The following is a 15,681-nucleotide window of genomic DNA, read 5'->3' on the forward strand; positions in this document are numbered from 1 at the left end:
GCATCTTATAATAATACATTTGAGAATTCCCAATCAAATCATACTCTGTGCATATTTCCTATGTAGCATGTCTCCCTAATGGGAAATAGGAAGTTCAAATGTCATGAGTTCATATGCCTTCAGTTCCTCATTTGGGAACACTGAAATATAGATATTAAAAGCCTCATAAATACATCCAAGACATAGCATTAGGTTAAATGGTGACTGATAGGCAAATGGATGAGGATTTACACATCATACTCATATCTGTAATTCCAGCACACAGTGTTAAGTTGGGGGTGGGTGGTGCCAGTAGTTCACGGTCAGCTTCATTACATAGGGAATTCCGTATTAGCTTGAACTACAGTGTAGGGTGCTGTCTTCAAAATACATACTTACATGTATATATATACATACACACACAGAAATAGAGACAACATTCACTTAAAGAAACCAATAAGCCTTTGTTTACATCATGAAGAGTAAATATTGTTAAATATATGTGGAATCAGTAGAGAATGCATGCATGTGTAATTTAATTCCTTATATCATTATATGTTCAAGGTTATAAATGGAGATAATAAGAACCAGAATTGAGGACAGATTTCCAAACACATTTTCATCACCAAATTTTATTTATTTATTTAGTTAGTTATATTTTAAGGTCACATCACATGGATGAATTGTTTGCCTAAGATTTTCTTTATGGAATTATGATTTACAGTGGCTATGATGGCACTGATTGCTTGTGTCTTTGATGGTGGATTGTAATAGATGAATAAATTTCTGATTTGAGATTTGGTGTTCTGGAAACCATAAAGCTGAGGTGGAGTTGGGGAAGCACTCTGTAGACTGGTAGTCAGATCTAAACCCATTCATCCCTGGGTCAGTGCTTGAGTCCGGGGCAAATTGCTAGTGACATAAACCATTCATTCAAGGATTAGTTATCACCAAGACAAAAAAAAAAAAACTGCCATAGTCAGACACTCCTCATACCCCCTCCTCTAGTCTCTGATGCTAAACATTGCCCAGATTCCTGCAGCAGTGAATCCAAGACCACTTTCGTTGCATTGGAGCTAAAACTTCGTTGTTGCTACACCTCGTATGTGTTTGTATTCACATATTTATGACCATACGCATGTGTGCTCTCACATTTCTGCCATGCCCAGTTCCTGCTGCTGCTTGCCTTCAGTGAATGACTACATTTGACTCATAATGACAGTGTGAGTCAGGTTCAGTGCTTTGCTGCATTACACCTATTGTGCATATTTGGCTCTGTAGAGACAACAGACTTAAGGGTCTAAACTGTCTTTAGGTGAATAAGCAGAGATCATGTCAGTGCCAAGAAAATGATATTCCACATAGAAATAGTCTTTAACACTTTAAACAGTAGGACAGTTTATCACCAAGTAATATGTGACATATTGACTGAATTTTGGATTTTAAGTATTAAATTCTACTTCTGTTTCCCCATTGGCTAGATATGACTGAGCCTTCAACATCTGTATTGTGCTGAGACTCCTTAATGCTAAATGTTCCTTTTCACGTGATACTGAGCTTGGGGCCTGCTGGTTCCCTCCACAGCTCCCATTTTGTACCTGTAAGTGTTTGCTTATATTATCTGGTTCTCTGAAGAGAGGCCTTTTAGAGGTCAGTGGTATCTGATTCTTTGAGAGAAGAAAAATATGCTCATTGAATAATCTGAGTTTTGAGCCGCCTCATTGTGGCTTGCTTCTCTGTGAAAAGCAAGGATTTCTCTGTGAAAAGAAGTAGGATTCTTTTGACTGGATCCTCTGCTGAGTGTGCTGTTTATGTTGTCTTAATATGAGGATAATTAGTTGCTAATAGAAAACTATCACAACCACAATTATGAAAGGAGAGGGGGCAGTGACCAGGAAATGGGGGTTGGTAGCTCTTCTTCTATGTTAGTATTCCCCCATGCGGAGGCTTTTTCTAAACCAAATGACAAGACACTGAGAGATAAGATCAGCATTATCTGTGTGTAAAAGAATGGTTCAAATCTGAGATGTCATTCCATAGAATTTTCTATGCCTTTTAGCTTGCTAAAAATAACTACATTGGCTTAACCCGATCTTGTACCTAACACATTCTGAGTTAGACAACTTCTAATAGCTTGGAGAGTTCAAAAATACCTCTCTCTGTAAAATGTTCTTCCTTAAACAAAAAACCATGAGTACCTACTGCTGAGAAAATGCATTTTGCATGCCCAGGTCAGCAACTGTTACTTCACTTTACCTGCTTCTTTTTTCCCTGTGCCCACCCTGGATCCATGTCAGCTGGAACGTGAGGCCCGTGCCTTGGGGAAAGGACTAACTAAAAATGAAATCTGAGTGCTGCTGTTGTAGATAACTAAGTTACTGTTGTCATTAGAATTAGAGACTTTAACTGTTTGCACATGGGATGAAAGATTGGCGCATGGGAGGTGTTACGTTAGGAGTCCTTTCTGCTCAGTATGTTATCCTGCCAAATGACAACTGAGTGAAAATATGGGGGTGATGTGTATAGTCCCTAGATAGTATCCAAGTGGGACATAGTTTCAGCCCATCATCCCACACTTAGGGGAATATAGAGGTGTTTCGGCAGTGCTTTACTTTATAATCATGGCCTTTCTGTTTTGCTGAAAAACAAAGTTTCTTAGAATATATGACTTTCAGGGTCAAATCCAGGCTAGTCTTGGGCAAATATGCCAAGTTGGTGATATCCACTTTTTAAATACATTAATAAGTGCCCTTCATAAGGAGACAGAGAGACAACCAAAAGCAGCTTGGACAAAAGTGTCAGTCCTTAGTTTCCCAGACGCAAATTTAGGGCCTGTTGATGAGGAATGAAGCACACTCCAGCTGGATGAATTTTACATAATATCCCTAGAAGTAATGAAAAATTTTTACAAATCTGCCCTTGTGAAATAACTGAGCTCCTATTGAGAGAGAGAGAGAGAGAGAGAGAGAGAGAGAGAGAGAGAGAGAGAGAGAAATGGAAAGAAAAAAAGAAAAGAGGTGTTGGGTGAATAGAGTAAAAAGTGAGGTCACTAATTTTCTGAACTTAAATTGATCTTTTGTTGCCCTTTGTCTTTAAAAATATTTATTATTCTCAGATAATATATAAAGCCATTCTCACTTATTACAGTAATCTTATGCTATATTTTTATTTTTAAGACTTTTTAGACTTCTTAAAAAAGGATTTTATGACTTTTGAGTCAGTTTTGATCTGGTAAGATCTCTACTAGGTCAGCCCTGGAATCCCCACCTGTGCAAACAGACAGCCTTGGTTTTTCCAGCATTTTCTGAGGCTTGAAAGGATGCATTTCTATTGCTAGCTCCCTGCCGTTTGTGCAGGGTGTTGACTCGTTGGTGTAATTTACATTGAAACTACTTCCTCTGACTTTTGTCCACTGCTCAATGGCTTCGTTTTACTGTTGACATGAACTTGGCTGTTATCAATACCCTGTTGGTCATGGATGGATTAGACACATGTGCAATAGCACCTTTGTGCTGTGTGATTATTTTCAAAATGGAGTAATCAGAGAAGTATGTTATTTCTTTAGAATTAGAGATGCCTCTTCTAAGGATGAATCTACATAGTTACTTTCTCCTGCAGATCTCTGAATAAATGGTATGAGTTTATTGAGAAGTGAATTCTACTTGCCACCATCACATATGTCAGAACTGTTATTTTTGGAAGCAGGCAAGATGAATTATTCAGTCCTCTGGAACCAGTTAGAAATGACTCTTAAATATGAGTTTGTGCCTGTGATGAAGTCTCACTTTCTGTCATTTGTGCACTTACGTAACGCTCCTCAGATTCTTGTGAGTATTTGGTTTTTGTTTATATTTGGATATGCTATCATTTTCTAAAGCCTAGGAATTGAGCCTAGGGACTCACACTGTTAGACAAACACTCTACCACTGTGTTCTTTCCCCAGCCTCCATATTTCAAATTGTGTGCCATAGAACCTATCAGTTGATAGGCAGGTAGACTTCAACTCTATCTAGTCCACCTGCCTTGATATTTTTCCTTGGTGAATCTGTTGTACTTTTCTGGTGGGTGAGGACATTTTGTTTTGGTCTTCACCCTGTTCCTCACTCAGCACCTCTGCAGTATTTTGCTTATGAGTCATAAGAAAATAATGTGGTGGGGCTGGAGAGATGGCTCAGAGGTTAAGAGCATTGGCTGCTCTTCTAGAGGTCCTGAGTTCAATTCCCAGCAACCACATGATGGCTCACAACCATCTGTAATAAGATCTGGCGCCCTCTTCCAGCATGCGGGCACACATGGAGGCAGAATGTTGTATACATAATAAATAAATAAATAAATAAATAAATAAATAAATAAATAAATAAAAAATAGTTTTTTAAAAAAGAAAATGATGTGGTGAGTGAGAATCTCAGGTAAGGTATGTTGAATAGGTTCACTCCAAACTGTAACGTTCCTAAATATGAGACTTCCTGGAGCTGATGATTTGCTCAACAAGGCCACCAAGTTACCCAGTTCTTCTGATATCTCCAACTGTATCAGCTCTGCCCATGTTCTGCATGTGATTTTTAATAGCACAGGCAGCGTCTCCTCATACGGGAACCAGAGTTACTTCTCATATTCCCATCTAAAGTCATACCTATAACAGCAGTACAAATGCCATCTTGACCTTTCTCAGCCATTCCCAAACATGTCTAATTAGAAGCATCAGAAGTCCTTTAAAAATACCAAAGCCCTAGGCACACAACCCCAGTAGGAAATCTTCTTTCCCTGGGAGTGGACTACAGGCATCAACATTTTTGAAACTTCTGTTGATTCCAATTTTTAAACAAGCATGGGCTGAAGCTTAGCCTGACCTGCTGCCTCATTTGAGCTGGGGACCATCTTCCTCCTTCAGAGTAGCTAACCAGATAAAGGTGATACTCAACAGAATGGAGCTCTGCTCGCAGGGCCAGAGAGAAGGGAAAGAGTTTTGTGAGATGCCAGCAGGCATGTAGTACAGTGGTCTTGGTTCTTAGAGTGGAACTTCTTGTGAATTCTGTCCTCTCTGCCTGACTCTGTAACCTTTGACATAGCTTTAAACTAACATTTCTTCATCCGTAAAGTTAGCATAACCATAGAAAATTCCAAGTATTGCTTAACAATTTAGTGGAATGGAGCTTTTTAAATATTTCTATCCCTTCGCCAGCTAGCATAAAACAGGCCGACCAAAGGGAAAGTTACAGCGCAGTCTGAGAGGAGTATAAGAGCAGGAGGGGCCAACTGGCCTGTCTGCCACTGTTGCTGCTCAGTTAGCCTTCTCAGGATGCCCTTAGAGGAGCACAGACCTGATCGCAGCTTCTCCCCCATGACTGCACTTGACAGCACCTTGGGATCTTCTAAAGCATGAGTGCCTAGCCATGTCTAGTTCAGTGAATGATGCTTTCTGAGAGTGGGCTCCAGAGGGTAGTAGTTGTAAACTGACATTTCGTGTCCTGATCTCCCACTCCAGATAACTGACTCAGAGGCATAATATTACTTATAAATGCTCAGTCAATATCTCAGGCTTATTACTAACTAACTCTTACATTTTAAATTAACCCACATTTTTTATTTATGCTCTGCAACATGGTGGTACTTTCATTAGCATGGCACATTCATCTCCTGATCCCTTTGCATCTGGCTAGCAAATCATCAGTTCATCCTTCTCTTTCTTGTCATCCTTTGTTTGGTCACCATACCTATACTTTCTGCCTGGCTACCAACCAATCAGCATTTTATTAAACAAATTTGAGTGACAAATCTTCAGAGTATACAAGAGGATTATTCCACAACATTTATTTCTTTTTGTCTAATTAAAAAAGAAAGGTTTTAAATTTAACATAGTAAGATTATATACAACAAAACACTCATCAAGTAAGAATTACAGTTAAAATATCCAGTCTATATGTATTTTGAAAAATGAGATAAAATACTCTGTTTTCTTATTTTGTGAATCTAAAGTTTTGTGCTGTATAGAGGCCACTTGTTCATTTTCTGGCTTCCCAGACTCCTGAAATAACCACATAGAAACCATATTAATTAAATCACTGCTTGTCCAATTACTTAAGCGTATTGCTAGCTAACTCTTACATCTAGAATTAACCCATTATTTTATATTTTACGACCTGCAAGGTTTCAGCATGTTTGTGTCTGGCAGCAGTTCCAAGGCTTCTCCCTGACTGTATCTCCTTTCTCCAAGCATTCAATTTAGTTTTCCCTGTCTAGCTCTATTCTACCCTATCACGGGCTTAAGACAGTTTCTTTATTAACCAATGGTATTCACAGCATACAGAGGGGAATCCACATCAGTTTTCTACATTATTTATCTTTTATCATAACTAAAGAATCATAACTATAACTATCTAGTCTTCAACTCTACCAAAGACCCCAGAAGGGTGATATGTTTCCTAATGATAAGAACATCAGCTGCCTGGACAGTCACTCAACATTCCTCTGTAATTTTGGAGTATCCAACTCTGGCTTGATGTCCTAGAATATCTGACAGACTTTCCTGTGAAGGAGGGAAATCTAAAGAACTTCCTACCTTGTCCTGGAAAACTTCAGCAGTCACCTTTTTACTTTTTATATCCTGTTGGTCCAGTTTGGACAACAATTGAGGCAAGGGCAGTTTCTTTGCCCCCATGGTTATTGTTTGCCATAAAAAAAAAAACTCTATACTGAGTTTCTCCAATGCCCATCATCTTCTCTGAAGTAAATTGGTGCTGTCAGGAGAACACATGTTTCACTGTCATGAAAATCTTTAGGTTATTAAGCATATTAAATGCCATATTCTGTAGGTCTTTGAAGTGTTTGAAGACCTACTTTCTAAATATATCTGTGTATGACCTTGAAAACAAACTTAACATGACTGTAACTTTGAGTATTATAGATGACTCTTAATCTGTATTCTTTAATTATTTATTATATTTTTAAATGAGATGGATAGATATAGGACTCTAGAGAAGATTAGAAAATACATATAATATAACTAAATTAACTTAAAATTTTTATCAATAAACCAAAATCCATACCAATCTAAAATGTAAGATTAATAGGTTTTTTTGGATTTAAGTAGATACAATAATCTATCCTTTTATCCTATTTCTATATCCCCCCTTTTTCCTTTTAGAATTAGATCAAGATCCTTGAATCTAATCTCTTTTGTTCCGTTTTTTTTCCTGACCGTTACCAATAACAACTTGTAACAAACCCCCTTAAATGAAAATAAATATCTGTAACCCATTTTTGGGGAGTGTGGACATAGTTTTCTAGACTACTTCCTGTTGATTGGGGGTGTTGATAATCTTTTGGGCACTCTGAGATAATTTAGGATTGTGGTCAAGTCTTGACTGGAGTATTCTGTGAGGCGGATCATCTCATCCAGCATCCTTGAAGCAGTTCTGGATGCAAAACTCAGAGGAAACTGCAGCAAAGGCATTATGAAACATTGAATCACCTGGGCCTTCCATTTTCATTAGAGATTTTGCAGGGGCACTTCCTCAATCAAACCTGATTTTTCTTAATCCAGAATGAATTCAGAGTTCTTAATTATCTGTAGAAATAAAAGCAGACCCTCTTTTCCAAAGTAACATATCTTTTTACTTAAATTTTGGAGTCAAAATATTTTAAAAATATATAAGTTGGTTTAATCTAGCAGTTTTTATAATCAAATATTTCTCAGAAGTTATCATTTTTCATTATTAGTCAAAAAATTTAAAGACAATGCAATAATATATACAATTCAGACTCTGTTTATTTTCCATATCTGTGTTGTTTATTATATTTTTTATTACTCTATTCCTTTTTAAGGACGTTTTCTACCTTTCTCTTTTCTCTCTTAAGCCTAGATATATGTATATAGATATAGATATATTTTAACACACTGTAAACTGTTTACAAGTTTTTTTCCCCTCTGAATATGTGTTTATTGCATATCTCTATATTTTTCTGACCACATGAGTCTTTAAAATGCTGAACTGACTAAGACCAAAGCAGAGACTTTGTCATCTGGCTCCATCGTATTCCTTGGTGCCTTGAGAGGCTAGTCTTATGGCAGAGGTATATTTACTGCTAGTTTGGGATCCATGTTCACTGTTCCAACTCTAGGAAGTTTCTGGATCCACACTGCCACCAAGTAGTATGTCACCCACTGCTCATGAACCCCATTCAAGTGTTTGGTAGCAGGGCCCCTTAAAAGAGCCTCCCATTTTTGCCACTAATGCTGAGTTAAGAAAGCTGTCTCTTAAAGGAGCTGTGTGTTTGCTCACCACCAGCAAATAGTCCACTAGAGAAAAAGCAGACCCTCTTTCCCAAAGTAGCATATCTTTTTACTTAGATTTTAAAGTCAAGATATTTTTAAAATACATAGGTTGGTTTAATCTAACAATTTTCATAATCAAATATTTCTCAGCAGTAATTACCAAAAACTTTAGTTTGACTCTGTTTGTGTGTGTTTAAAATCTGTTTTAAAACTTTATCAGGTCTTATGTGGAAATTCCAGCCCCACGTTGAAGCACCAAATGTACATGGATGTTTCCTGTGCCAACCACCTGGTCCCAAATAACTGACTCAGAGACTTATAAATGCTCTGTCAATAGCTTGGGTTTATTAGTAAACAGCTCTTACATTGTAAGCTAACCCATATTTTTTATTTACACTCCGCGACATGGTGGTACCCTTGTTAGCATGGCATGTTCATCTCCTGATTCCACTGCATCTAGCTGGCCATTCTGACTCCACACTTCTACTTCCCATCATCTTTAGTTTGGTTGCCCTACCTATGCTTCTTGCCTGGCTATTTGTCCGTCAGTATTTTATTAAACCAATTCAAGTGGCAGATCTTTACAGTATAAAAGAGGATTATTCCACAGCAAGTAGTTATTTAAAAGATTCCAAGGAAATTTGAATTATCAGGCATGGTGAAATACAGTGGTCCACAATCAGGATGGAATGAGGGATGTGTTTCCTCTGCTGCAGGTTTTCTTGGTCCTCCAGCAATAAACTGAACTCATGAATGTAGCTCCAGCAAAGCACATTCACGTAGTTTGCATGGTTCTTGCTTGTTTTATGCCTGATAAACTCCTGTACCCCCTCTGTGCATGTAATCGGACTTTCTGGCTACCCACTTATTTTACAAATTATTGCATTGACCACAAGAAGAAATTAATCAGAAATGGACCAGGTGTATCAGAGATGTAAGGTGCCTCTTTACAACATTTTTATATGAAAATTTTATTGTATTCACTGTGCTTATTTTTAGTTTCCTATATGTGGATTTTGCAATTCATTCTCCTGGCTTATATGTAATGTGTTTCCCATTAGCTACAATGCAGAAGCAATTATGGATATGCTGTGTAGAAACCTGCTTTAAATATTCTCCTTGCTCTCAAAGGCTTCCCTATGAGTTGTAATTTTTAGGTGCTTTGTTTACTAGTCCAAGGGTGTGTTTTGTCATATGTTGAGCGACCACACTGACTATAAAAAATAAGATGTGAGTAAAAACCCAGAGAAGCTGTAAACATCTGTGGGAGCTTGCTCAGCAGGGCTGCTTGTAGAGGGAGGCTCAGCACACTCTGATTGTGTGCAGCCGGTGGTGCATGTGTTCTCACAAATGGGCCATTAAGAGGAACTGTTAGATATATGACCAGCTGTCCTGCAGGCTATAGATCTGCCCCGTTAGCTGTAATAGAAACTAGAGGGACCACACTCACAAACCCTCCTATAAATTGCAGCTCTGATTCCATACAAATTTGATATTTTATGGAACCCAGTAGTAATCTTTTGTCCATACAGTCTCACTAAAAAAACCAGAGTTTGAGTCTCCCACATTGAGGGCACTGGTCAAGGCTGACCTGTAGTCAACGATTGGAATTACTGCAGGTCATGGAGGAGCTGTGGTATGAGGTGCCATGGGAGACACACATACCTGCCTCCAGATACCCCAAACATCGCTGCAGAAGAATTGGCAAATGGGTCCTGCTGTGATCAAGGCTGTAAAGAGTCAGCCCAGTTTCATGTAGCCTGCACATTGTAGGCTCCATATTTCAACATTCAGGGCCAGGTTTTGGAAAACAACTGCCGACCAGGCTGAGATTTCATGGCTGTCAAGTCCAACACCAGATCATGGAATTATCTCTAAACAGCTAGTTTGACTTGATGTTTACAAGGTCCATTATCCTGATATTTAGTAAATAGTAAATGTAATTAGTTCCTCTCAATTAGAGGAAGGCATGACCTTGAAAGAAGGAAGGGTGTGATGTTTCAAGTTTTAGAATAACATAACATAAAAACAATATTTTTAGATCTTTTAACTTTTATTCAGAAATGTTAGACTTATAGAAACAGAGAATCAAGTAATGAATTCCCCCTCCCCATGTGTCGTCAGCCACATCAGACAAGTAGTTTTGCCTGGTTTAATCTCCTAACCATATGAAATTTAAGCCTTTGAGTATATTCTAGCATAGGCATCATTTGTTTTCCTAGATAATGATGAAATTGAATTATAGGCATCCTATCAGCAAAGACAGTTTTATTGTGAGCCCACGCAGTTCCAAGTGTGCCTCCAAAGCAGTGGTGGCTCAGTGTGACAAGCGAAGACAAGCTGAAGAGTGTCACATCACAATATTTCGGCATTGTGATGATGTTCAGATGCATGACTTCTCTGGGTATTGAATTTTTATTATCTTTTCTAAATGACCACTCTACAACAGACTGCAACAACTGCCATCTTTCAGCATATAAAGCCCCAAATGCATACTGCAGAACCTCTGTACTTTGCCCTCCCCAGAGCTTGAACCAATGTCTGGAGATTTGGTGGGGAGCCATATACTGCTGTCATCTAGTGGATACTGAGGATATCTCATCTCCCAGGAATTACCTGGCCCTAAATCTCAATAGTTTCCAGATTAAGGAAGTTTGATCTAAATTAATGTGGTGGTTCAGGCTTCTCTGTGTGTTATCTTCAGAAGGATTAGTAGATGGGTCTTGTTATGGTCCTGGGTGGAAAGAATCAATCTGGTTATATGTTGTCTGCCTACTATAGGCTTCATATTTCATACTGAAAATTAATACAGTGTTTTTCACATGACATTAAAAGGTAAAATAAAATTTTCTCTCGATCCTTTTAAAAGTGTAATTGAGTACTTAAGTTAACAAGGTCTCACTTTCTTGTACACGATGGTTTATCAACAAGGGTAACCAAGACCAGGGCTGCTAGAAAAATGGGGGGACTGGAAGTTTTCTGGATATATAGAAATTTTGTGTTTAAGTAATCTGCATCAAGTCTATGCTGCAAGAATTTTAAATCTATATTTGTACATATATGGGCACGCTTGAGCATTTGTGTTTCAGCACAATTGTGGGAATGTGTTCTGGGGATGAAATTCGGGTTGGCAGACTTAATGGAAAGTGCCCTTACCCATTGAGCTATCTCACTGGCCTAGATAATTGCATGGCAATATTTGTGCCACTTTAAAAAAACTTTCCATTTGTTTATTTGTTGATTTTATTTGTTTATTTGTTTTATTTTATGTTGTAAACAGTCTTGTGCAGTCCAGACTGGTCTCCAACTTTCTTTGTAACTGAGAATGACCTTGAACCTGATCCTCTGCTTTCACCTCCCACGTGCTGGAATTACAGCCGTTCACCACTGTACCCAGGAAATTTTTAAGATGATATTTTTTTTTAAGTTTAGAAATAAGAACTGGGGACTGGGAGATGACGCCATCTATAAAGCACTTGATTTGCAAGTGTAAGTGCTAGAGTTTTGGCTCCCTGCAGCCACATAAAAATTCAGGCAGTTTCAGTAGCTGGTTAATGATCTTAGCACTAAAGAGAAGGAAACCGCTAGATGACTCGCCTAAATCTGTGAGCTCCAGATCAATAGGGGACCCCCTCCCCAGTAAATAAAGTGGAAGAAAGAAAGAAGACACAGGCATCAATCTCTGACCTCCACACATACACATATGCACCTACACCCATAAAAAGATACATACATGTTCATACACAATCATCGACAAGAAAGGTGATAAGACAGGATCAACTAAACTAATTCATAAGTGGCAGAATTAATCAACCATCTAATTAGTCTACTCTAATCAAACAACACTTGGCACAACTGTTAGTTTCCTAACCTTTAAACAGGGAAAGCCATTAAGATAAAATACTATAATCTAGAAAATGAAATTAATTTGAAATGGAAGGTATTTTTCATGTCTTAACATGCCTTTGTGTGTGTGTGTGAGGTGGGGGACCTCAATAAGTTTTTTTCTCAAAGGAGAAGTTCCCAACAAGTTCTATCAAAAAACAACTGTCCACAACTTTCCTAAATGATATTGAGAGCTGTTAGAAAATCTTTATGAGTTAAGTTGCTGTTTCTTTGTATAGAAGGATGTCAATGACTCACAACTGTGTTGTGTTGTTGATAGGCAAGGTGATAGACACAGAGCTTCACACAGCCACTTCTGGATCAGCTCTGCCAGATGTTGTTTGATTAGAGTAGACTAATTAGATGATTGATTAATTTTGCTACCCATGGATTAGTTTAGCTGATAAATAGATTGCCTCCAGTTAGCATTGGTTCCCAGGTCACAGTGACAAAGGACAGGACATTTCTCAACTAGACTGGTTAATCATTCAGAAATAGCATAAATCAAGAACCTAATCATGATGTCTAGTTAAATCTAGCATATGAGTCAGAATGTGTGGTTTATTTTACATATTTCTCCAGGAGGACATTGAAACCAGTTCCCAGGATACGCTGTTGCATCCATTGTGTGCTCATATTTAAGACCCCTGCATCAGACAATGGAAGAAATGCAGTGAGATTGTGAGATGGTGCGGTGGATGAGTTTCTTATCTCAGAGTGGCAGAATGGTCTCAAACATGACAGTATTTCTGTTGTTCTAACAAATGTCTGAGACATCAGCTTAATAGGAGAGAAGGTTAATTTTGGCTCACAGTATTAAAGTTTTAGTCACTTGACCTTGCTGCTTTTGAGCCTGTCACATGGAGCACATAATGAAGGCAGCTGCTCACCTTATGGTGGCTAGGAAACCGAAAGAAGGGAAGAAGAAACCAGAGCCCTACAATTCATTCAGGAAATACCCCCAGTCATCTAATTCCCTTCCACCTACTACCTCTGCTCCTAAGTAGTGCCACCAGCGGGGCTAAGCCTTTAATACATGGGCTCTTATGACTAACCCAAATCCATAGCAAGTGGTGTAAGAACATGCTTTTATATTCTAGCCACATGGGCCTGTAAGTTGTTTCATTTATATCCTTGGGAAGGCAGGAGATCATTCGGCCTCAAGTCCATTAACTTGTCAGAAGTCAAAGCATCTTATGGCTTCCTAAGCTTTCACTATCATATGGTTCCTTGTTGACAGTCTCTGTGTAACTGTCTTAACCACCATGGTCCTCAGTGAACCTAAGGGAAAGAGATTAGAGAGTAAAATTATAATTCTTGGCCATATGCATGGTTTTTTTATTGCACAGGAAAGGAAGGGCTGCCTAAATTAGGGAATGTTCCTGGGACAATGAAGACTACTCAGTTCTCAGAGGAAGGGGTGGGAACAGGAACACATATCTCTTGGCATCATACACTGTGTCCGTAGCATCCAGTCTGGGTTCTTGTCTACCTGTGCTTGACTAGTGAGGATTGATGTGCAGTGAAGCAGGTTAGGAGTAATGAGAAGTTAGTAAGAAGTGGGTGCAGGCTCTTTTTCAGAAAGAATGCATGTGTCTCCCCATTGATTTACCTGGTTCTCTATAAGGACTTGTTTCTGCCTGTCATTTAGGAGACTTGCTGGATCAGGAAATCTCCAGTCTGTTCTCTTCCTGCTGTTTCTGCTGTTCTACAGATTGGAATCCTTTAGGTGTATAGGAAATGTGGGCACTTTTATCCCTTTTGAGATGAATACTTAAGAGTCTATAACAAAAAAAAAAAACAAGAAAAAGCTCACTTAGAAATATTCTTAGTTTTAATAAAAAGAACTCTATACCAGGAAAAAAATATGTTTTGTAATCAAGATTAAAATACAACTATCAAAGGTACTGTCTAGCTTTTTAAATTTATCTTCCAACTTACATAGAAATTTTGATTCTGAAATATTCAATCCAGAGATTATAGTAGTTGCATCATTTAGCTGAGGGATCCTCGGTTTTCTTAGGTGACAATAGCCAAAATGCCATAGGAAAAAGTTATGGTGCCTCTAAGCTAAAATAAATAATTAAAAATTGAATAGCATGCCCAAGGTATTAATGGGACAGACACTGTCCTGTTTTTGTTGCTTACTTTCAACTAGATTACAATGTCCAGGAATGATTATTAGTATTTCTCGTGAGGTCTGAAGCAGCTCAGCTCTCCCCTGCACATCTCCAGGACGACGCCTTCTATCTCAACACTTGCCTTTCCGTGGAGGTTCAGCAGCCAGTCCACTCATCCACTGACATTCTTGGTGCTCCCTTTCTATGCCTGCAGGAGAAGCCATACCAGTGCTCAGAGTGCAGCAAGGCTTTCAGCCAGAAGCGGGGCCTGGATGAGCACAAGAGGACGCACACAGGAGAAAAGCCTTTTCAGTGTGACGTGAGTTGGGATTCTTTTCTCTCCCCTGGTATTCTGCAGTACCAGGAGGACTGTCCATGCCTGCGCATGCGTTTGTTTTGTGAGTCCATCAGTGCCCTCTGCTGCTTTTAACTCTGGGATGCATATTGAGTACAATCATATTTTATTCATTATAGTTTACTAGCAGCAAGTAAACTGGGATTTTCATCAGGATATCTTCCAGTGTTTGATTCCAAAGAGCTGTTGCTCTTCCAGGGTGTAAATATGGCACACTTTGAGGCAACTCAGGCATCTGCCCCAATCTTTGATAAGTTAGTGAGAGTTTAACCAAGAGCGAGTATGATGAAAAAATCAGAATGTAAAAAAAATATATTTAGCTACTCAGATGGTAAATACAAGCCAAATTTTCAGACTATGTCTATAAATTCCTTTCTGTTAAATAATGCTACTTAAGACATTTTCTATTTTGGATATTTGATTGAACCGAAATAATTTGACATAACTGTTTCACATTAATTTTGAAAGGAGAGAGTGCTACTGTTCTCAGTAAATTTAATAAGAGCATTGATGGGGGAAATGATTATTTTCAACCGATGGTTATATCAGCTGATCAACCCAAGTGTTAGAGAAGGCTTGTTCTTGTCAAATAAATATAAAAAAAAGAGCATCAGCGGAAGTTGGTATGAGAAGAAACACTGAAGCAGTAATGTGTGAAGCAGCTCTGCACAAATTCACTGTAAATGCTGAATTTACTCAAGAGTGTCATCCCACTGGCATGTCACAGACAGAACCATATGGTGCAAGGAGTATCTGTGAACGGGAACTGACAAACGCAAGACCTTTTCCCTGTCCTGTGAGAGCTTGCTGGAGGCTAAAGCAGCAATGCACGCTTACTCATAAAATACCTTCCTCTCCAGCACACTTCAAGAAAACCCACCTGTAACAAGAGAAATGCACACAGATAAAGCATGGTCCTGAACAGGAGCTAGCTCAGTAACTTCAGTTAGTTGATTCTTTTATAGAGATAAAGCCTATGTAAGTGCCTTGTACAACTACATAGATAACCGTTTCTGGCCTGAAACTATCTGCTAATGGCATATGGACACTTCCTGTAAATTTCCATT

At 38.6% G+C, this 15,681-nt stretch overlaps 1 protein-coding gene across 2 annotated transcripts in view; it reads left to right on the forward strand.

The window, feature by feature from the left end:
• Positions 1-15,681, forward strand: part of Prdm5 (PR/SET domain 5) — a 172,032-nt gene that overhangs the window by 140,265 nt on the left and 16,086 nt on the right. For both annotated transcript variants that reach the window (XM_085690892.2, XM_085690890.2), the window contains one exon: positions 14,474-14,578. In XM_085690892.2, the coding sequence (XP_085547018.2) occupies positions 14,474-14,535 (62 nt within the window). In that variant the 3' untranslated portion in view covers positions 14,536-14,578. The remainder of the gene's footprint in view (positions 1-14,473; positions 14,579-15,681) is intronic.

The sequence above is a fragment of the Myodes glareolus genome, chromosome 6 (assembly GCF_982192425.1).
Source record: "Myodes glareolus chromosome 6, mMyoGla1.1, whole genome shotgun sequence".
Classification (NCBI taxonomy): Eukaryota; Metazoa; Chordata; class Mammalia; order Rodentia; family Cricetidae; genus Myodes; species Myodes glareolus.